The 22,680-nt window shown below is 54.2% G+C and overlaps 2 protein-coding genes across 5 annotated transcripts in view; one reads left to right on the forward strand and one right to left on the reverse strand.

The window, feature by feature from the left end:
* The window catches only part of Dolpp1 (dolichyldiphosphatase 1), an 8,010-nt gene extending 961 nt beyond the window's left edge, over positions 1-7,049 (forward strand). Inside the window, exons 2-8 of one of the 2 annotated variants that reach the window (XM_050155162.1) lie at positions 2,488-2,588; positions 2,777-2,861; positions 2,958-3,057; positions 3,155-3,253; positions 3,677-3,805; positions 4,160-4,249; positions 5,656-7,049. In XM_050155162.1, the coding sequence (XP_050011119.1) occupies positions 2,488-2,588; positions 2,777-2,861; positions 2,958-3,057; positions 3,155-3,253; positions 3,677-3,805; positions 4,160-4,249; positions 5,656-5,692 (641 nt within the window). In that variant the 3' untranslated portion in view covers positions 5,693-7,049. The remainder of the gene's footprint in view (positions 1-2,487; positions 2,589-2,776; positions 2,862-2,957; positions 3,058-3,154; positions 3,254-3,676; positions 3,806-4,159; positions 4,250-5,655) is intronic. The other variant, XM_050155163.1, reaches the window with a different exon arrangement.
* A 1,290-nt stretch (positions 7,050-8,339) lies between these two features.
* On the reverse strand, positions 8,340-22,632 carry Crat (carnitine O-acetyltransferase). 3 transcript variants are annotated; one of them, XM_050155153.1, is made up of 15 exons: positions 22,159-22,632; positions 20,637-20,774; positions 19,723-19,986; positions 16,604-16,722; positions 15,395-15,448; positions 14,748-14,913; positions 14,428-14,602; positions 13,743-13,921; positions 13,239-13,339; positions 11,851-11,970; positions 11,636-11,758; positions 11,405-11,540; positions 10,970-11,032; positions 9,826-9,978; positions 8,340-9,109 (listed from the first exon to the last, which is right to left on the reverse strand). In XM_050155153.1, exons 2-15 carry the CDS (start codon positions 20,661-20,663, stop codon positions 8,894-8,896), a joined length of 1,896 nt encoding a protein of 631 aa, XP_050011110.1. In that variant the 5' UTR covers positions 20,664-20,774; positions 22,159-22,632; the 3' UTR covers positions 8,340-8,893. The 3 variants fall into 3 exon arrangements, with proteins under 3 accessions (XP_050011110.1, XP_050011109.1, XP_050011112.1); XM_050155152.1 differs by lacking the exon at positions 20,637-20,774; XM_050155155.1 differs by lacking the exon at positions 20,637-20,774 and having other exon boundaries at positions 9,826-9,963; positions 22,159-22,630.
* Positions 22,633-22,680: the final 48 nt, after the last annotated feature.

Here is a 22,680-nt window from a genome sequence, read left to right on the forward strand (position 1 = left end):
GGGGGGGGGGGGGGGGGGGGGGGGGGGGGCGGAGGCGCCACCACTCCCGTCACCTCATCTTCTAAGTGGCTCAAGAACAGTGTCTCCTTTCTGTAATGCCGTGTGCCTCAATGAGCACAGACCTGAGAGGTGCTGGCACAGGGCCTAGCCTGTTCGCTGTGGCGAGCACTCAGGAAATTACCTGTAGTTGCTATCTAGCTTGGTAGCACCCTCCCTGGGTAGATGTTGGTTGCTGAGCACCTGGGGGCCCCTTGCTGACCTCTGACTCAGGGAAGGGAGAGCACAGGCCCACAGGCAGGGAGAACTTTGGCTCTGGGTGTGCTGGCTATACTTAAGGTGTGGCAGTTCCACCCAGGGTCGGGCCCGTTCACCATCCATCCATCCACTCATTCATTCATTCTGCATCGCCTCGCATCTCCCAAGGGCTAGGCCTTGAGCCGGCTCTGGGTTTGGAATGGCGAAGGCCTTGCACTCTTGCTCTGTGGAAAGTCTCTGTTGCAGAGGAGGGAAACCAGGCCTGGAGAAGGGGAGAGACTTGGTTGAGGACTCCACACCTTCCTGACTTTCCCTCCCTGGCTTCAGAGTAGCTTCTTGGAGGGCTCGAGACCTTACAGATGAGAAGGCAGCTGCCACTGAGAACACCATGACATGTGCAGGCCTTGTGTGATGCCCGTGGTTGAGCCTGGCGCATCTGGTGAAGTCCAGCCCTCCGCACCCCCGGGAACCCCTACTCTACATACCCACCCCTCTATATACTGAACACGCTCCCTTTACCTGTTTAACTTGGTGTCTGATCCCTGTGGGGTGTCATACATTGCTCCACTCAGAGGATAGTGGGGTGCGGAGACATGGTCACTACCCTCATGAGACCTGAAGTGTAAGCGTGCAGAGAGAGGCGCCCACCCCCAGCTACCGATCTAACTAGTGGCTCATGAGCCTTGGCCCAGTCGCAGGCCTGCCTCAGGCTGAGGGCTTTGTGGGGTCTGGGGCTGTGCTGGGTCTTGGCTTGGTTTGTTGAGTTCCCCTAGGCCACAGCCTAGGTGGAGGAGCCCACGTGTGCATAGGTGCAGAAGTAGGACAGCACAGTGTGCTCGGGGACCTGGAGTTCCGTCCTGCAACTGGAGCAGAGGCTGGGGGGAAGTGGGCCAGGACTGTGCAGAGCCTGGTAGGTGGGGCCTAAGAAAACGCTTCCCGAGGACAGGGGAAGGGTGGTCAGGGTCCCTAGCAGTGGGTACAGGGAGCCTGAAGGTCTTGCTTGCTGTAAGGCAACCTGAGGATTTGGTCAGAGGTTCAGGGGCCCTTGCCATGCCCTGTTTTCATGGCCCAGCCATTACCATTTGAGTTGTGAGTGTCAGAACCTCAGGCCTGGGGAGACATGGGCTCAGAGAAGGGTGGGCACTCACTCAGTATTCCCTAGTGGGACCATGGCAGCATGAGACTTTGAACTTGGGTTACTGGCCAACTTAAGTCAGGTAAGGAATATGTGCATCTATTTCTTAAGGCCTGGAATCTTCTCTCTGCCCTCTGTGGGAACCTGCCTGCTTGTATAAGGCCAGGCTGCTGCAATGTGCCATTTCCCATACTGGGTACCCCCAGCCTCTGTGAGCCCCATTGTGGGAGTGCCCTGTGTGACAGAGACCATGCTAGGCATTTTTACACCGCTTCTTCTCAGCTGTGGGGAAGATGCCCCCCCCACACACACACACAGGAGAGACTGTGGTGGTCTAGGGAGGTAAAGTCCTTACCTGAGTTCCTGCAAGCAGCTCAGGCTGCTACAGGAAGTGAATGATGGTTCCTTAGTCAGCCACTTTGTCTACATGGTGAGTGGCCTTTGGAGCCTTGCCTGTGAGCAAGGGACCATGACTGTACTCTTAGCATCAGCCTCTGACCCTCAGAGAGGCCAGTGGTCCTCACCTGGTCCATCCAGTCTTTAACGGGAGTGGAAAAACCAATGTCTTATTGCGGCAAGGCTCTGAGAATCTGTTGACTTTGTGGGTGGCCACTTTGAGCTGGCTCCACTGGAGTCTCCTGAGTGCCTCTCTCTGTATCTGGTGTCTGGAAGAGCACAGACTTCTCCAGAAGACCCAGCCCCAACTGCAGCCCAGACATGTGCAGCATGTTGGACCTTGGGGTTCAGACTCCCCCTCTGACAGAGCAATGTGTATGGTCTCTAGACCCCCATACACTGGGCCAGAGACTGGGGTTCATCCAGGTTCCACCTCTCTCAGGTTATGCTGCTTGAGCAAGGCACATAGCCATGCTGAGACTTAGTTCCTTCTGTAAGATGGGGGCAAAGAGGCACCTTCTCAAAACTCATGGAGTGTGGTCTTTCCTGGTTGGTGATGCACCCCTTTCATCAACCAGGGTCCATGGCTGTGGCCCTGCACTCTGGGACCTCCTCTTTTGTTAGGCCCTGCTGACTTTCAGAGAACTGACCCCTCTTCTGATACTCATGCCCTGTCTCATCCTGTTCCTCTGTCCCTACAGGTGATCTCTTTGGCCACATCCTTGCCTACCTGAGCCTCAGCCCTATCTTTGTTATTGTTGGTTTTTTGACCCTCATCATATTCAAGCGGGAGCTACACACGGTAAGTTCCGGCCCCACCCTCTTTCAGTCTTTTTTGCCCAGAACCCTCTTTTGGTCTGCAAAGGTTATAGGGTCTCCTAGTTGTTTACTCATGGTTTGAGCTGTCCAATCAGAGGCCATGATCATGGGGATTGGGTGGCAGCCAGAAGGTATGCAGAGGCCCAACCGAGTGCCCATTTTTCCCAGCAGATTTCATTCCTCGGGGGCCTGGGACTCAATGAAGGTGTCAACTGGCTGATCAAACACGTCATCCAGGAGCCTCGGCCCTGTGGAGGTAGGGCTGGGAGTTCAAGGACCCAGGGCTTCATGTTGGACATTATGAGGAAGCCCATGTCCTCCCATGATGCCCTGTTCTTTTCTTCTCCCCCAGGCCCACACACGGCAGTGGGCACTAAGTACGGGATGCCCTCCAGCCACTCCCAGTTTATGTGGTTCTTCTCTGTCTATTCCTTCCTGTTCCTGTATTTAAGGTGAGCTTCTTGCCCCACCCCCACCCCTGCCGGGGGCTGTTGGGAGGCCCTTGTTCAGGCTGTGGGCTGAGACTATCTGATGTACCTCTTTTTCCAGAATGCACCAGACAAATAAAGCCAGGTTCTTGGACTTGCTGTGGAGGCACCTGCTCTCCCTGGGGCTCCTCACTGCAGCCTTTCTCGTCTCTTATAGCAGGTATGAAGGGAGGAGCCTCATCCTGCAGCCTGCCCACTGGGGTCCTGCTAGGATCTTGGTCTCTTTTGAACAGTCTCTGTGGCCCCTGGGCCCCAGAGGCTCCAGCTGCCCTGTCTAACAGCAGGGTAAGCTGCAACAGCAGCTTCTTGTATTAACCATTTGTCCCCAGCTTCCTGGTGGGGCGGGGATAGGAGGAGTGCACCCTTGAAGACAGGCTCCAGTTTAAGCACTGGCCAGGAAGGAGGCAGGTCTGGAGATGCATGGGCTGCCCCTGCATCCCTGCTGCAATTCTGAAAGTGCCTCTTCCATTTGAGTCTTCACATCTGCACACCCAGGGGCCAAGGAACTGGCCCTTGGGGAGGGCTATCGTGTAAGCCCATCCCTGGTTGGTTCTCATGAATTTCCCTTCTGGCCTTATCACAGGGTCTACCTGCTGTACCACACCTGGAGCCAGGTACTCTATGGGGGTATTGCTGGAAGCCTCATGGCCATCGCTTGGTTCATCTTCACCCAAGAAGTCCTCACCCCACTGTTCCCCAGGATAGCAGCCTGGTAACCAATTCCCCATCCCTTCCCAGCACCTTGTCCCTGCCCCTCCTGCAGGTGTGACCATCTTTGGAGAGCCTGGTGTCCGGGATGGCCCAGTGCCTGGACCTCTGGTGGCATGAGGCTGTAACACCCACTCTCCTGCTGTCGCCTCCCCCAGGGGCTTCTGGGCTTCTCAGGCTTAGCAGCCAGAGTGCCATCATCTGTCCTTGCTTCTGCACTTAGAGACTCAGGAGGCAGCAAGAGTCTCATGGAGCAGTGGAGGAGGCTGGAGGGCTCCAGGAACTGTTGGGATATCTGGCTTGGTGGTAGGCTCATGCCCTCACCATGGCCCTGGCTTTTGGGTATCTGTCTCTCCAGGCCCATCTCCGAGTTTTTACTCATCCGGGACACGAGCCTCATTCCCAATGTGCTCTGGTTTGAGTACACAGTAACCAGGGCAGAAGCCAGGTGAGTTCAGGGGACAGCAGTCACTCCACACTGTCCTCCATTTGGAAGGTTCCTCCAAAGTTAGATACTTGCTTCCATTCTGACCCAGAATTCCTCTATGCTCCAGTTTTTTCAAATGGAAAAAGTGAGGCCCAGAGAGGAGGGAGCCACTTGCCTGGGCTCTGTCTGTGAGTGGGTGGGGAGCTGGTTACGCTGGCCCAATGTGAGCGTTCATCCTCCCCAGCACAGACACAGACCTGGGCCTCAGGTTTTCAGGGCACACGAGTGTGGCTGTCCTAGAACTCTTCAGCTCTGTTAGCTGGTAGGCTGGGGTACACTGGGCCATCTCGAAGCTGAGCACAAGTCAGGGCAAACCTGGACTTCGGTGTCTCCTGACTCATACTCTTCTATTTAACTCTTCCCCAGTCAAGGGTGGAGGCCAGCCGCTCCCTAAACTCTGAGCAGAGCTGAGGCAGGTCAGGCTCCAGAGGATGCCACTGGGCAGTGTGGGCAGTGTGGGTGTCTGGCAGCTAGGAGAAGTGTTAGGACATCAAGGTCCACATTATCCTAATGAGCTTGAGGGCAAAGCCTGGGATCCATGAGGAAAGGGGATTTGAGGGTTAGGGCAGGGCAATCCCATTAGTGACAGAAAGGCCCCAGATGCCTCAGGCTCAGCTCCCCACCTGGCTCCAGAGTAGCCAGCCCTACTCAGCCCTGCTCTCCTGCCAGCTGCCACCTGCCTTCATCCTCTGCTCTCCCTGGCACCTGCTCCGTGTCAGGCTGTGTGCAGGGGCTGAGCACAGTGAGACAGCCATGTTCCCACCCTCCTGGTGGTCAAAGCAGCAGGGATCTGTGAGGATGGAAGGGCTGGGGCCACATCACACCAGGGCCCTGTGGGCCACAGTTAACTTTCTAATTGTGCAGGTACCTTACCTGAGCACTGTTACGTCTGAGCCTCAGCTAGCCCCTTCCAGAGCACAGCGGTGATTCTTCCTGTGTCCCTCCAAGTAGATGCTTCCTCCCAGGCAGCCCCCTTGAGTATACCTTCCTCTGCTTGCATACCTACCTCCAGAAGAGCATGCCACCTTTTTTGTAGCTGCTTTGGGGATAGCAGCAGAACTCCCCACAAATAGACAGACCCAGACAATTATCACTGACCTTTCTCGTCTTGACCCAGCCCTATCTTGCCATCCCCTTACTCAATTCCTGAGTTCCAAACCTGGGCCATCATGATACAGCCCAGTCTAATGCTGGCCCTCTTCAGGTTCCAGCCCATGGCAGGAGCTCTGATTGCCCTGGCCCTGGCCAGGGTGGGTATGGTTGGGCATTGACCTGTCTCGTTGAGACTGAGCAGGGAGGGAGAATAGCTGTGGGGCTTGCCACTCAATACCAGGCATCCCCACATCTAAGCCAGTCCCATTTTGCAGGAACAGACAACGCAAGCTGGGAACAAAATTGCAGTGACTGGTGGGTGTTGCTGGGTCAAGCCTCCGAATCTGGCCTGTACCATGCCTTGCATGATGGATGGACATGATGATGGATGGAGGGGTGAAGCAGACCTCTACAGACCCAAGTCACCAAGTGGAGCCTTTTTCTTTCTTACTTTAATTTTAATGGACATGATGGACCAAAGGGCTGAGTCAGGCCCTCGGCGAGGACCCTGGGAGGGCCTGCTCCCTGTGGGTCACATGGCCAGATACCCTGGCTCTGCTGCTGTCTGCTCCTGACTGGGTGGAAAGTGCTCTTGGCATGGGCCCTGGGTTGGATAGAGCACGGGGGCTCGGTTCTCTGGTCTTGAGACCAGGAACTCCAGGTGGCGAGTGCACACTATTTATTTTTTGGGATTATGGAGTCTGGGCTGAAGAGGCTGCTCTGCGGTGGCTGCCCTGTGTACAGAGGGGCCCAGGTCAGCTCCCAGTCCGTGCCCCGAGCCACAGGTTGGACAGCCTGCCTCCTGTTGGACCTGAGTGGGGCCCTGGGGCCTGGAGCCCATGAGTGAGCATCCCCTGCTCTCCCTGCCGCCATTGCCATTCCAGAACCTTGTCAGTGTTTCCTTGTCTGGGGGCAGGGCCCCAGAGTGAGCACCCGTCTGTTGGCTGCTGTCATTGTGTTCTTCCCTGTATCAACCCAACATCACAAGGGCTTTCTCTGGTCCTCTATCCCCAAGACAGTAATCCCTTCCCGACAAAAGAGCCTGCACATATGGGTAAGCACACCCAAGCGTTTACAGCTCCTTTTGTCTGGCCATCCAGTAGCATCTGTCTTCATTCCCACTTGAACAAAGCAGGAACCAGGAGCTAGGATTCTGGCAGTGTGGCCGTGCTGACACCCTCCCCCATCAGCTGCCCCGTGTGCTCTGGATTTCTGCCTGCCCTGGAGGCTAGAAACCTGTGTGGGTTGACCCTGGAGGCTGCCTGGGTGTGGGCTCTCTGATCCCCACCTGCCCAGCTGTAAGGGGTCCCTCTTCGGGCCACTCTCTGAGTTGCCCTGCCACGGTTGTGGAGATGCTTCCAGAACTGAAGCAGCCCCTGGGGAACTGTGTTTGACCCCCCCCCCCTTTTCTTTGTGGAGGTTCCTAACCTGCTGCTGAAGCACAAGTTTTTGGTGCTTTCCTTTCGTGTTTGTTAAAGGCTGTGTCCAAGCCCCTCGAGATGCCAGGGCCAGGGCTGGTTTCTAGGGAGGTAGGTCAGTCATGTTCCCTCTTCTTCCCCTAGGATTTTTATTTTTTACTTTTTGCCTGAGACAAGCCAAGTGTGAGGTGGTTTAAGAAAATAAATGAAATTGTTTACTATTGTTTTAAAATAAAATCTGAAACTCTGGAGACTGAGCACACATTAACTGAGCTCATGGGAGGGGGGCTGGGACAGCTGGGGCACGGGGGGCCCTCTGGGACAGGGATGTGGTAAGGCCCTGAAGCCATAAGCATTTCCAGGACTCAGTCCCTTCTAGCCCTGAAAGTGAGGGTTTGAATGACCTCAATATCTGCCACAGGGGCTTGCCAGCCTCTGGTGCCTATGTCACCACAGTCTGTCACCCAGAATAATCATGTCTGTGCTCCTGTCAGACACCCTCCCTGCCTGGTAGAGGCTAGCCCTAGCCAAGGGTTCCTCCACAGAACAGTCTTGAGGGCTGGGGAGTATCTGCTCTTCACAGTGGTTCCACAGTCAGCATCGCTTGTGCTGTCTGCTTCAGTGTGTACAGGTGGCCAGACGCCTTGCAGGACCGAGTGAGCACAGGCTGTCCTGAAGCAGGTGATTTCCTTTCCTGGCAGGTTATGCCAAGGTGCACAGCCGCACCCTCTGGGTGAGGGAGTATGGGAGGTCACCATGGTCCTCACATGGTGGAGGAGGGTAGAATCTTAACAATTAGGACTTCTGACTAGTAGTGACCCCAGGAGAAAGGATGTATCTTGGACTTGAAATTGTTGTCACAGTCTTTTAAATTACAGTGAGCCCTGCCTGGGCTTCAGCTCTTCTCTGGGGCCACACCCTGAGAGCTCCTTTCTGCACACCTGCTGCCCTGGAACAGCTCGTGGGTGTGGTGTGAGACTGCGCTGAGACCTTTAGTTGTGCCATTTAGTGGCACAGTGACATTAGCTCCTCTGAACAGGTTTCATGGGAAAACTGGTCCATGCCACAGGGCAGGTGACACACAGGTCAGTCAGGCCATGAAGCACTTTCTTCACAGATGTGACAGCCTCTCAGGCCTGCATTCCAAGCACAAGTGTACCCAGGGTCGTGGGCAGGATATGTACCCTCTAGCAGGTATCAAGGCTGGGGACAATCCATGGCTCTGAGCTGGTGGCTGACTCCCTAGGCTTATGCCTCCAATGATGGGGGCCCTGCTTCACTACCCCTCCTGATGAGTTCAGAGCAGGAGCTGCACCGGCTTTCAGATCTGTAGCACCCCACTAGCTATGGACTTGGGAAGCCAGGAGGAGGGTGCTGTAGAAATAGACCCACTAGGGTCTGGCACCACCCCTGGTGAGGACTCCTGGTTTCCAGAGTGTGCTGGCCCACTGGCCATTTGGACAGCAGCCCTCAGAACCAGACACAGCTAGGGTGGCAAGGCCAGGTCTTTGGCCTCTACTTCCCCCCAGCTGAAGCTCGTCTTCACCAGCGCTTCTCTTTATTGATCACCTGGAATATTCACATATGAACCATGAATGTAGTTCTGGACAAGCTGAATGGAAGCAAGAAGGCTGGGGCAGGAGTCACCAGAAAGAGCGCAGCAACTTGGAGATGGCACCTCGAGGTGGGTGATGGAGGCGAGGCCTCAGAGGGCCGAGAGCCTCAGCGCAAGATAGTTCTCTGAGTCCTGGTCCTTGGGCGTTCATAGGTGACAGATTTCAGCTTGGCTGTGGAGACGGTAGTGACTGGCCAGGGCTGAGGAAAGGGGCTCTTCACAGCCCCAGCTCTAAGAGATGGGCTAGCCTAGTTCCCTTCCCTGGGGCTCATGGTGGTGAGCTAAACTCAACCCTGGCACTTGGACTATGGCAGATGCTGAGGACAGGACCTGGAAGGCACTTGGCTTGGACCTTGGGGCCCTGCTAGAGGTTTTCCCTGGCTCAGTCAAATTGGAGGGCACAGGAACCAAGGAACAGCCATGGCAGGTGTCCATCCCAAAGAAGGCGTGGTTGTAGTACTGGCAGGCCTTGGCCTGGGCTCAGAGCTTGGCCCTGGGGTGGTTCTGTAGTAGGCTACGCATGTCCAGCAGAGCTTTCTCCAAGTAGTGAGCCATGCGGGCAGCGTTAGTCTCAGCACAGCTGTTGTAGGCCGACACGGAAAAGTTTATATGGGCTTCCATGGGGTTATAGCAGATGCCATATCCATCTGGGACCACAGGGCCGAAGAACATGACACAATCTGTCTTGGCAGGCACCTGGGAACAGCAAGTTCAAGGTTCTCATGGCCAGGCCTACGGTGGCCCTTCTGCCACTTGGTGTACCAGTCTGCCTCTGTATCCACTCCCCCCAGCTCTTTCCTTTTCTCCATGGGGTGAGCTTTCCTTCACATTCCTAGAGAGAGCAGTGGTGCCCCTCTGTGCTCCTCTGGCCCCCAGCACTGCCTCCCAGCTTGTGCTCCACAGATCCGGGGAGTTTCCTGGGACTATGGCTCGTCCCCAGCTGTGTCCCAGCACTCAGCACGTGTTAGTTGGTATTGATCAGGGAGTCATTTACAAATGGAACCAATTCTCTGAGAGGCCTAAGCCTTCCCATCCTTGTCACAGCAGTGTCCCCACCCTGAGCTCCTGCTTGGGAACTCAGTTGCTTTGGCAATGAGTCTATGGTGACCTATGTGGGCCACATTACCCCTAAGGTCCAGCTGCCAATGGGTTCTAAAGGTTATTCGTATTTTATATATGTGTATGCCTGAGTGTGGGTATGTGTGCCACATGTATGTGTGTGCCCACAGAGGCCAGAAGACATCAGCTAATCCGGAAATGAAGTTATAGGTGGTTGTAAATAACCTGATGAGGGTGCTGGGAACTGAACCTGGGTCGTCTGGAAGAAGAGCAAGTGCTCTTAACCATCACTCCAGCCCCTGCCAGTGGGTTCTACTAACCCTACCCTGGGGGCACCTAAGGCAGTGGCCTACCTGGCTGGTAGAAAGGTTGAAGTGCATAGCAATGGCATAGGAGGTATCCATGAAGATGTCGGGCATGCTCACGAGGTCCTCAATGGCTTGCAGCTTCAGACCCAGGAGGTGCCGGTCAAAGGCCTCCCCTCGGATTGCCTGTGGGAGGGGGAACTAAGAGGCAGGTGCTGCAGGGTTATATCCCTGCTCTCCTCAGGAGTCTGTGGCACTGGTCTCTCAGAAACATGAGGTCAAGGTGTCCAGATAGAAGAGCCCTCACCTCCCAGATGGGGAAACTAGGACCATAGAGGAATAGACAACTGGCCAGGGAGGCAGAACAGTGCAGGACTTAAAACATAAGCTTTTACCAAGTGGTGGTGGATCACACCTTTAATCCCAGCACTTGGGAGACAGAGGCAGGAGGATCTCTCAGTTTGAGGCCAGCCTGGTCTCCAGAGCAAGTTCCAGGTCAGCCAGGGCTACACAGAGAAACCCTGTCTTGAAAACAACAAACCAAACCAAACATGAGCTCTGGTAAGGAGCGGTAGGTTCAGTGTCTGCGTGTAAGATGAGCAGTGTCCGTGTATGCCATGGAACAAGGTCAGGTGGGGTCTGCACTGTTTAAGAGGGCAGTGTCTGTGCATGTGGAGTAAGACGGGGAGTGTGCCCTTCGTATGACAGGCAGTGTCTATGTGTGCCTTGCTTGTAGCATGGACACACTGTACCTACTAATGCTCAGACCACCACCTGTCGAGCTGCGGCCTCAGCTGCTGGAAAGCAGGAGAGGTGCCATCTGCTGGGCCATCAGGGAGCGTGCACAACACGAGACCAGAGGGGAGGGCATGTGCTCAATGCCATCATGGAACTGGGACAGGGCAGTGGCTAGGTTGACCCTGGTTTCACCAACTTTCAAATTGTAATATTAATTACTTTTAAAATTTATTTTGCATGCATTGGTGTTTTATCTGCATGTATGTCTGTGTGACGGGTGTTGGGAATTGAACACAGGTCCTCTGGAAGAGCAGTCAGTGCTCTTAACCACCAAGACATCTCTCCAGCCCAGCGATATTAATTTAAAATAGTGAGATTCCCAGGGGCTCCAGAGAACAGACAGACAAGCAGGGGTGGTAATGAACAGTAAGGAAGGAGAGCAGGGCTCACTCACTCGGTCAGTGTAGGCTCGGTGGGCCTGCACGGCCTTCCGAAGCAGCTCCACCTTCTGCTGCTCCTGGGGGTGGGGTGGAAAACAGGAAGTTGAAGTGCTGTTCCTCCTCTCCCTTGTTAGCAGCTTGCTCTGCACCCAACACCACAGCAAGTACTGAACCACCATGGCCTCATTCTCCAGAGCCCAGTACTCGCTGCTGATGTGAGTGGACAGAGGGCTGGCCGGCTTCTCTTATGAACAGATGGAGAGATGGTTTCGCCTTGGGTGCCAGGAAGCTCAGAACTAACTAAATTCATGGCTCCATCTTCTGTTAAGTTCCCTTTGCCCACCTTGGGGCTGGAATACAATTGGGGTGCAATCCATTTGCGCAGAAAGGGTGAAGAGAAAAGGAAGGATGACCAGCACGGCCTACCCACCCTGCCCCAGACCGCTCACCGGCACATTGCTGTCATCCATGCTTTTGACAAAGGCCAGTGAGTCTGTGGAGGCTGAGCGGATGGTGTCAGTGCGGCCCAGGTGGAACATACGCAGAGAGGCACTTTCATATGTGGCACATGCCTGTCCATAGATCCTGGATGGGAGGTGGATCTCAGTATGGCCCCTCTCTACATGGCTGCCTGAAACTCCCCTCCCCTCCTCCTCCGTGGGGCAGGTGATCAGGTGCACCTGTAGTATGCCAGCTGCAGGGCTATCTGGATGAAGGCGTCAGGGCTTAGCTTCTCTGACTTGGGGAAGTCCTTTCCAAAGTGATGGAATACCAGTATGGTGATGTCCAGGTCCTGGATCATGCTGGGGTGGAGGTGCAGGAGGCATGGATGAGAAGCAGGCACCTGGCAGCCTTGTGGCTGGCCCTCCCCGACAGGACGCAGCCATGCACTCACATGCTGATGTTCTGTTTGGCTTTCTCGATGTCATTCTTGATCTCAGGGGTTATGTTGAACCGCAGCTTCTTGGGCATGGGCAGGGGCACCATAGGAGACCGCACAAGCTCAGGCTTTTTTCTGCGTGGGACAGGGGGGCTTTAGGCTCATGCCAGTGTTACTGAAGCCCCAGTACCCCTAGGACTGAGGAGGGGAAGATGAGTTCCTGAAGCTAGGGGTAGGGGGTTCAGAAATCCTGGGTTAGCCCTTGTGAAGACTGACTTCACCCCAGCTTTCAAGATGCCTGGTGGAAGCCAGGTGTGGTAGCATATGTAGTGTCCTGGCAGAAGTGGGTGGATCTCTGTGAGTTTGAGGTTAGCCTGGATCACTTAACGAGTTCAAGGACAACCAGGCTATAGTGAGACCCCGTTTCTTTCTTCTTCTGTTATTTTTTTTTTTTTTTTGGTTTGTTTTTTGAGCTAGGTTTTCTCTGTGTAAAGCTCTAGCTGTCCTGGAATTCACTCTGTAGACCAGGCTGCCTTAAACTCACAGAGATCCACCTGCCTCTGCCTCCCGAGTGCTGGCATTAAAGGCATGCATCACCACTGCCTGGCTGAGACTCTGTTTCAAAACAAAATAGAGACTATGGGTCTGGGGAAAACAAGAACCCTGTCTAAAGCTACAACGCTGGGATATACAGAGCCAGAAGTAAATTCAAAGCCAGGTGTGACTAGAAACTACAGCCTCTGCAGCAGTGATTAAGGCTACTGGCTGCTCTCCTCTTTACTCTTTTTGTTTGTTTGTTTGTTTTTTGAGACAAGGTTTCTCTGTGTAGCCCTGGCTGTCCTGTCCTGGAACTCACTCTGTAGACCAGGATGGCCTAGAACTCAGAGATCCACCTGCAGTTAAGGGCACGTGCCACCATGTCCTGGCTTGCTCTGCTCTTCCAGAGGTCCTGAGTTAAATTCACAGCCTGGTGGCTCACAACCATCTATAGTGGGACCCAATGCCCTTTTCTGGTGTGCAGGCACACATGCAGACAAAGCACCCATCCACATGAAATACATAAACAAAATTAAAAAAAAAACATCTAATCTAGGTGGTGGTGGTATACACCTTTAATCCCAGCACTCCAGAGGCAGGCAAATCTCTGTGAGTTCGAGGCTAGCCCAGCCTACAGAGAGAGTTCTAGGACAGGCCCCAAAGCTACAGAGAAACCCTGTCTCAAAAAACAAACAAAACAAAATCTTCTAAAAGAGAGAGAGAGAGAGAGAGAGAGAGAGAGAGAGAGAGCGAGCGCGCGACTGACTTCGGTGAAAATGAGAGTGAAGTATCTCTACAGGCTAGGTCTGTCACCTGCACACCGCCTGCCATCGGGAACTGGGGAGTGACGCTGTAAGCAGACTCACGTGTACTCAATGACATGGTCCACAAGGGCGACAATGGGGGGCCCTTCTGCAGCTGCATGCTCATAAACCATCCCACAGGATCCATCTTCTGCCACAATGAACTGTGGAGAGAAAGGGCCCATCCTATCAGCCCTATCAGATCCTTTGGAGAGTGGCTCTCTGGGTGGGTCTCACAGGAAGGGTCCCCGAAGCCATCTCCCGTCCCTGCGCTGACAGCAGGTCCTCAGAAGCACACCACCGCAGCAGAGCTGCTGCACCTGCGCTATGAGGAAGGCACCCCCAGAGTGCACCACTCTGTCTCTGACATGCTGAAGGGTTATGCTGGGGGTGTCGGTGGTATGCAGGCCAGGTAATAACAGGCTGGTTGCCCGGTAATTAAAGCAGCGTCCCCAGCCTCCTTTACAAGCAGGAAGCTGGGGACGCTGGGCCTAAGGAGGGGACTGAAAGTCAAGAGCCTCAGCGAACCAAGCTTTGGGGTTGTGGCCCCGCCAGGTCCTCACTTGCCTGCAGTGTCTTGTCGAACCAGCGGTTGCCACTGTTGAGCTTGCTGCCACCACCATGCAGCATCTGGCCTGCTACATGGTTGCGGTAGACATCGTCTGAGACTCTGGGGACTGGCTTGTCCAGGCACACAGTGAAGATGCTCTTCTGAATGGAGTTTACCGACTCCCGGTTTACTTTGTCTGTAGTTGGGGTAAGCATAGAGAGCCTCAGAGCCTGCTGTCTCCTGCCCTGAGCAGGATGGAGAGTTCCCCACCTTTGGGGCCACTAGGGCATGTTTGGAGTTTGGGATGTATGCTCAGAGCTTTGCCCTCAACCAAGTCCTACCAGTATCCCTGCATACCCCAAAGGGCAGGGCCCAGCTCCTGGCATACTAAAGACACAGAAGCCAGGGTCACATGGAGAGCTGGTATGGAAGCCTATGCCCATGACCAGTATGGGATTTGATGAGGGTTGTTCTGGGAGTAGAGGGAGTATGGAGAAGGGCACCTCAGCCACAACACTTGTCTAAATCCAACTTGCTACTTCATGGGAAGAAACTGGCCTCACCAACCTGAGCCTTGGTTTTCTCATCTATAAAATGGGCCAGTAACATCAGCTCCAAATTGAGAGGGTCAATGAAAAAGTGGCTGCCCCAGCCTCATGTTGGATCTATTTGGCATGTAAGGAAGCCCCTGCCCTGGAGCACCTTTGATGAGGGTGTTGTAGGCCTTGGCCCAGGTGTTGCGGTGGTTAGAGGTGAGGATGCCAACAGGCTCTTTGTTGGTTTGCAGTGATGAGTTCCAAATTTTCTCCAGCTGCACAAAGATCTGATCCGAGGTGAGGGGCGTCCCGTCACTGTGGTACACATCCAGCTCGAAGAACTGTGAAGCCAGACGTGGAGGAGAAGGGGCCTGGGTGATCTCAGGCTGAGAATGCCCACCAGTCTCTCCTGGCCTTGGCTGCAGCGGAGGAGCTGGAGTTGGGCTGGGAGGAGCTGTGGCCCCTCAGAAGGGCAGTGGTGCCCACCTGGTAGTTGTGCACCACGGTTATGTGCATGGGGGGCTTCTTCGTCTTTAAGAAATTCACCACGGAGTCCTGCTTGGGGCCCGGCACACGGCAGGAGGACAGGATCTGATAGTACTGGTTCATGCACAGCGGTTTTCCCCCCAGGAACTCAGCTGGCAGGGTCTCACTGTGGGAGGACACAGGGAGGGGCCACTGGGCAAGGGGATGAGGAAGAGGCTGGGACAGACAGATACCTGCTAGTACTACTTGGAACTGGGTGAGGGGCCTTCTCTTTAGCATGAGCAGGAGCCAGTAGGGTATAAGGGTGTTTTCAGGCCTAAACTTTCTAAGGACTAGGGCCCTGTTTATGAGTCACTCACAAACTCCCCCCACCTTCTGAGCTTCAGATCACAGGCATCTGTGATCAGTTTGGCTGGGATGACAAGGTCACCAGAAGTCCCAGGAGCGAGAGCAGAAGACTTAAATGTCCTCACACTGACCACTGTCTTCAACCCTTTACAAGTCTGGGCAATAGGAAATGAAAATGACATGTGCCAGCTCAGTGCCCGGGCTGATACACTGAAGTCCAGAGCCAGAGCGAGTCAGGGGCGGCTATGGTATTAGTCAGGTGTGGGCAAGGTAGTCAGGGTGGGGGCGGGGCTGCTCACTTGTCAATCATGGACTTGAAATCCAGCACACCCTCGATGAGTTTGGCAGCGAACCTAGGGGGATGAAGTGGAGATGTGAAACTGTGTGGCCATCCAGTGGAGAACCTGAGTAGGAGGAGGATCAGCCAAGGGCAAGGGCGGGACCTACGGAGTCACTCCTCCACCCCCTCAGTGGACTGAGGCCTGCCGAGTTCAGGTGCCCACAGCAGTGGGAGGCCCTTCTGAGCTTCTTTTCATTATCTCAGGCGGCAGCGCTGTATCTGCCTGGGAGAGGACCTGGAGGGACCTGGGTGCTCAGCAACAGTGGCACACACTATGGCTAGATAAGGGGCCAGTGATGACATCCACCAAGGACCTGAACCACGGTCTCAAGTAGTCATTATGTGGATTTGCTACCTTAGTGAGATAGAGAAGGGTCCCTCCAGGGTGCACGTATCCTGCTGCTAAGCTCTTTTCTCTTCCTGAGTCTACATTCCCAGGTCACTGCTGTCAACCTCTTCCTCCTTGGATTCCTTCCTTGGGTTTAGGAAGAGGGCTCTTCGAGCTCATACCAACTATTCCCCAATGCTTGAGGTCATCTCTGGTTCCACAATGAGCTGGCTGGAGTCCCTGGGCTAAATCCCATCCATAACCAGTAGGTACTGGTCCCTTTGTCATTTGTGTGTGTGCACTGCTAGGGATGGGACCTAAGACCTGACGCATGCTAGGCCATCATGCAGTCACCCAACCACTGAGACACACTTCTTTCTTGCTCTCCCTCCTGGCTTCTCTCTATTCTTGCCCCAGTCTCTTTCAGAGAAGCTGGTGGCAGTAATGAGTGGCAGGCTCCTGGAGATCCCTGCTGCTAGTATTTTTATCTCGGGTAGAACTGGAACAAGGGCCAGGGCAGGTGACATGGCTGAATGTGGAAAAGGGGACTGTGTATAAAGGTCACGGTGTGGTCAGCTGAGCAGAGTGGGAGGGACTCAGGGCAAGGTTGGAGGGTGAATGGCTCCAAAGCCTTTAACTCTTAACTGAGTTGTGCCCATGGGAGAGGGTCCCCTCATTGTTCTGAGCTTCAGTTCCCATCTGTAAGATGGGACTGTGGGCAGGGTAAAAGCACTGGGCCAAGGCCTTTCCAGTTTCCTAGGGAGAAGACTTGAGGGTTCTAGAAACCCACAGGGCCTTGACCATTGGCAACGCCCAGCCTTGTGCCAGTCTGACACTCACCGGAGCTGCCCCTGCAGATCCACGAAGTCCTGCTTGGGCAGCATCACTCCTGGGCTGGAGCAGATGACCACGGGCTGGCGGTACTGGAGATAGGCTGTCTTGAGCCACCACTCAGACAGCTGGAAAAGGACCAGGGCTGATCAGTAGAGCACAGGAACCTGGTTCCCCTTCTTCCCCAGGTCTAGGGACCTAGCTGGCCCTACTGTCCTTTGGCCTCTCTGCAGGAAGTCTCCTAGCAAATGCTCAAGTTCACAGTACCCTTCCCTGCCTCCTACCCATCATCTTCCCCTGAGCCTGAGCAAACAGCACTGGCAAACAGAATGACCTGGGAGAAAAGACTGGAAGCAAACCTGGCAAGGGAATAAATGAGTGAGAAGTTTTTCTCTTGTTTCTTTCTGTGTGTATGTGTGCTGGTGAGTCTTGAACCCAGGACCTCACGTACATGCTAGCAATCACGTTTGGTCACTGAACCTTCCTTTATCTTACAAATTTCCGCGCTGATACAACTTACAGTGTTTGTCCTTTGTCCCCAGCAACTTCCACCTACCCTCCCTTCATTTTTAATTTTTTTGAGACAGGGATCTCACCATGTACCCTGGCTGGCCTAGGGCTATGCAGATTAGGCTGATCTGGGCCTGTCTCCCAGTGCTAGGCATGTGCCACAATGCTACACCTCTCTCTTGCAGGTTCCTAAACCTCCTGAGTGCTCTCGGTGTGCTCCCTGCCATCCTAAACAGCAGCAGGATCTGTCTACACAGTACACAGCCCATCTTTATGGAGTGGCCAGCCTGTGGCATCAGGCCACTCGCCCTGGGCCCTTGGCAAGAGGGAAGGGAAGGTGACTTGCCACAGGCTGGGTAACGTGACTGTGCACCTCAGGGTCTTCCTGGGAGCGGCTATGAGGACCTGTCTCTGGTCTACCTCTCTAGGTCACAGTTTCTTCATCTGTAGGAAGGAGTTAGACAAGGGCTACCTTTTGGCCAGGGGCCTTCACACCACAGGGATTGCAAGGCCCTGGCTATAGTTTAGAACTTGGGAAGAAGGTGCCCTTTGGCAGTAGCAGCAATCTTCAAGGGTGTTGTGAGTGGAGAGTGGGAAGCCTAGCTCTAGTCAGAATCTTTGGTTGCAAATATTCTGTGGCTCAACAAACTCAGAAAGCCACTAGACCCCAAATCTCTAAGGTCCTTTTGGGGCCAGCATCCTGACTTCAACAGTCCAAGACCCTGGTCTGTTAAGGTTCAGCAAGTACCCCTGCCAACTTTCACCTACTTCCTACTTTCTACCGCTGAGGCCCACCCATCCAAGGTACTTCCCAATTCCTACCCCAGTCAGCCCAGATCTGGGGTTCTCCCTCCATATATTCTGTATCTACAGATCCATCCAGCCTAGGTGGAGAATTTGAAAAACAAAAAAATGCATCTATACTGAACACATAGGCTGGATGGATCTGTAGATACAGAATATATGGAGGCCTTTATTTTTTGACAATTATCCTTTAACTATGTATACTTATTTAGCAGCATTTGTGGCGTGTTAGATATACACCGGATGACTCAGGGTCCACGGGGGCAGTTTTTTAGTGACACAGAAACACTGAACGACCTAAGGGACTTGAACATCTGTAGATCTTGGTATCTGCAGGGCCATGGAACCAATGCCCCAGGGATACTGAGGGTGACTTCCACCCAGCTCAGGCTGTGTCCCTCCCCTATAGCCAGCTTCTTCCTTGGGCTTCATATTGGGACCTTCTTCTCCCAGTTGCTTTGAAAGGGAACTTCCCACCCACCAGTCCCACTGCATCAGCAAATGCTGTTGAGTCCTGGGCCTTATGACTCCCTACCTCCATGTGCCAGGCCATCAACATCTCCTCTAGGGGAAGACGTTGGCCTCTTCATTGCCTCTGGCTCCTGCTCTTGCTTTCTTCCTGGCAGCTGGAGCTACTTTTTTTTTTTTTTTTTTTTTTTTTTTTTGAGACAGGGTTTCTCTGTGGCTTTGGAGCCTGTCCTGGAACTAGCTCTGTAGACCAGGCTGTTTTTTTTTTTTTTTTTTTTTTAACTTTTGTGTACAATGTGATTATAAAAATATATACCATATACCAGTGTAGCTGTGTTTTGGAAATTGAACTAATCTGACTGACTAGACACAGAACCAGGAGCTTGTACAGCAACCTCAGGGTGACACAAATCCCTTGCTCAGGCTGTGCCACCAAGCTCAAGTCTACATTCGTTCACCCTTTCTGTCCATCCTGCTCTGAACACTCTGGCCCAGGCTCTGACCCCAAAGCAGGCCATACTGTTGCTACCTATGTCCTCAAATCCAACACCCTCTCCCCTTGTCCTCCCCTGACAGACAGTGCTCTCCGTGTCTCTAGCTCTTCTCTCTTCAGCCCTGGGACAGAAACCCAGGCTCTCATACATGCTAGGCAAGTGCTATACCACAGAGCTGCAACCCCAGCCAGCATGACCTTTAAACTCCATGTACCGGGCGGTGGTGGTGGTGGTGGAGCAGGCCTTTAATCCCAGCACTCGGGAGGCAAAGGCAGGCAGATTTCTGTGAGTTTCAGGCCAGCCTGTTCTACAGAGCAAGTTCTAGGACAGGTTCCAAAGCTACACAGAGAAACCTTGTCTTGAAAACTACAAACAAACAAACTGGCAATGGTGGCGCACGCCTTTAATCCCAACACTCGGGCAGAGGCAGGCGGATCTGTGTGAGTTTGAGACCAGCCTGGTCTACAGAGCTAGTTTCAGGACAGGCTCCAAAGCCACAGAGAAACCCTGTCTCAAAAAACCAAAACAAACAAACAAACAAACAAAAACCAAAAAAAAAAAAAAAAACCCAAAACAAACCAACCCATGACGTCACCTACTGATTTACAATCCTGTTTCTACCCTTCTCCCCCTCCCCCATGACTGAACATCAGCTCTGAGGCTGCAGCCTGGTCCTTCTTGCCCACCCTGCACTTGCTGATGGTAATTACTCTGCCAAACAAACAAATAAAAATGCCAGAACAACTGGTATGGGGAGACTGTGGGCATGCAGCCAGCAACAAACAAGCTGAGGGGTGCTCTGGAGGACCCGGGGCCCCTGGGAGACTATGAAGATACTGCCATTTCACTTACCCAGTTCTCCATTTTCTTGGCCCTGCGCTCCAGTCCCTTCTGCAGGCGTTCCCCTACACCCCCTGAGGTCTGAAATTCGTCCACCAGTTGCTTGGTGTGGGCCCACTCTTCCTCACTCACAATGGGCTGCAGTGCTTTGAGGTAATGGTCCAGAGACTGCTGCAGTGGGGGCACGGGCAGTCTCGGCAGTGCATCCTGGTGGGCCTTGAAGCGACCAGAAACCTTCATCAGGGAGAAGGGCTTGAGGAGGCCCAGGGGCTTCACCTGAGGGAACCAGAACAGCTTATTCATTCTCTCAGAGTGAAGCTCAGCTCTCCAGAAACTACAGTCCTAGGTGCTTATATGCCATCTCTGGGGCAAAGACAGCTGAATGGGTGGTGTCTTCCCTGGATGTCCAGCCCTCCAGGTAGAGGAGTCCCACCTCTCAGGAGCCTAGGGATACAGGGAGGCTAGGAAAGGGCGGGGGCGGGGATAAATGACATTGTTGGGGTGGCAGAGGTAAGGGGGCCTCACACCTATCAGGATGCACAAGACCCATTATCCTTCCTTCCCTGGGCAGATAAGTTAGTCAGCAAAGAGGTGGCCGCTGGCTCTCTAAGCAGAGGTCCCAATTCCCCTCCTCACCCCCTTCCAGTTTGAGAAATAGTAAGGAATCGGAAACAGGAGACTCAGGCAGTGACAGCACTTCTGGGTGAAGCTTTAGGCTCTGGGCTTTCTCTTCACTGTGGGGTGATGATAAGGGACATGGGGTGGCGAGGCAGCAAGAGAGCGGAGTAGCCTGGCATGGAGGGTGAGAGGTAGCAGAGAGAGAAGGGGGAGTCCAGGAGCCTCTGGAGGTGGCAGGAAGCGAGGCAGGAAGGTCCCCCAGGCTGCTGGCACAGTGGCAGGCAAGCGGCAGAAGCTCCATTCCATACCTTCTCTCTCTGCTGCTCGTCCTCCATGGCAGGACTGAGGATGTGAGCCCTGTCTGTCTGCCTTGGCTGGATCTCTAAGCCTAACTGCACTACCAACTGGATGAGCGGAAATTAGCAAGAGGCAGCCACCTGCCCGGGCTGGAAAGAGAAGACAAGATCCACACTTTAGGGCTGAGGAGCAGCGAGGCAGTAGCCAGGGATATGGTGGCATCTAAGGCTGCAGCCGTGGTGGCTACAGGGTCGCAGCAGCTACTCCTTCACTTCTCCGTAGCTGGTGAGTGGAGTAGGAGGAAACCTGGGACTTTCTCCTTTCTTCTTTGGATGGGCCCAGTGCCAGGAAGGCAAGCCAAAAGGTATAAAAAATCCACCTGTCAAAATCTCCGTAGATCTTTTTGATGTGGGAAAACTTGGCTGGAGGGTGGAAACAGCCTGGCTGCCTACCCGTGGCCCTGAAATCAGCCCTGTTTGGGACTATGCAAGGCAGAAGCCGGCAGGAAAGGGCGACTAATGGACAATGATTGCTACAAACCTGTTTCCCTTCTAGGCCCAGGGGCGTTTGGTGGCCACCCTCTACCAAAATCTGTTTTTTTATTTTTTTTATTTTATTTTATTTTTTTCCTGAGCTCTAGATCATTCAGGTTGCGATCACAAGTGTGGGTGTGGGTGTGTTGGGGGCTGGAGTACTTTTGGTATGAATAATAAGCCAAAGGACCCTCATCTGGATATTGGGCTAAATTGATTAGCAGAGCCGTGGGATGTGATTGTCGTCTTCTTGCTACAGTTTTGCTAGCATTAAAGTGATTGTACCAATACGGTCGTCCCAGAGGATGATGTAAAAGCAGTCTTTTGGGGTGGTGTATAGCTCTGGAAAAGGGCAAGGCAGTTCTCAGGTGCCACTAGAAGAGCCTTGGTCTGAACTGTTATGGGTACCTTTAGTTGCCAATCCAGTGTCTGAGATGGAGACACAGCTTGCAGCCATACAGATAGTTTGAATCGGAGAGAAAAGGAGCTCACACCAGGACAGCAGCATTGGGGAAGGAAGGCGAAGGGCTGCCTGCCAGCTCCTTGCCGTTCTGTTCCGGGGACTTTCAGTACAAGTCTCCCCCTTAGTTCTCTTAGTCACATATAGTGGGGGAAGGTGAGCACCTGATGAACTCAAGGAGAATGACCAACTGGGTAGGCTTGGAAAAGTGGCTCTGGTGGGGGCAAGGACAACCAGGCTTGAGGCTGAGTCCTAGCCAGGAGCTCCCGACGGATGTCTGAATCAGAATACCCAAAAGCATGAAGGAGGAGCGGGATGGGGTGTAAAGATGCAAAAGATTTGAACCTAGGCTTTTCTTGGGTCGTTGACAATGAGCACCAGAGGTTTCGGTTTTGATCCCGACCCTCACCTGGTCGCTCTACTCTGCCCACCTTGCAGATGGCACCCTATCAGCCGGTGTGGGGATTCTGGACTGTCATCTCCCTACAGCCCGCGGCCCGCCCGCCTTCCCCTGTCCCGAACCTTCCCGGGCATACTCACCACGGTCCTGGCAGCAAAGGCCAACATCGTCCCAGCCTGTGTGCGGACACAAGGTCCGCTCCGCCCCTCGCGCTGGGCAAAGTCTGTGCCTCTATGGGGTCAGTGGGTTCCCCTCTCGGGCTCTAGGTTCAAGGTCACCGAGTCACCGCTGCCAGCCAGGAGAGGCGGCCCCGCGCCCACCGGGCCGGGCGGGCGGCCGGTGGAGCAGGACTCACGGGGCGGAGCCTCAGCGGGTCGCGGTCCTGGGCCGCTACCCGCGAGCCGGGGGCGGGGCCAAGCCTGGACGTGGTCGCGGGGGGCGGGGCCTGCGGCGCCGGGGTCTCCGGGTCAGCCGTTAGCCGCCAGCCCCCGGGCCGCCTTCTCGGGTCCCAACGGTGGCCAGAGTCCAGCTCGCGCTCTCCGCCTCCGAACGCCACCTAGGCTGTCGAGGCGGTTGCGGGCGTCCAGCAAGTCCGACTGGTGTCCTTGAACGTCACGCCTCGAGTTGCAGGAAAACATAACTGTGTTGGCAGGGGACGGTCT

This window comes from Alexandromys fortis, unplaced genomic scaffold (genome assembly GCF_014885135.2).
Source record: "Alexandromys fortis isolate MF-2015 unplaced genomic scaffold, M_Fortis_MF-2015_v1.1 scaffold_72, whole genome shotgun sequence".
In the NCBI taxonomy this organism is placed as follows: domain Eukaryota; kingdom Metazoa; phylum Chordata; class Mammalia; order Rodentia; family Cricetidae; genus Alexandromys; species Alexandromys fortis.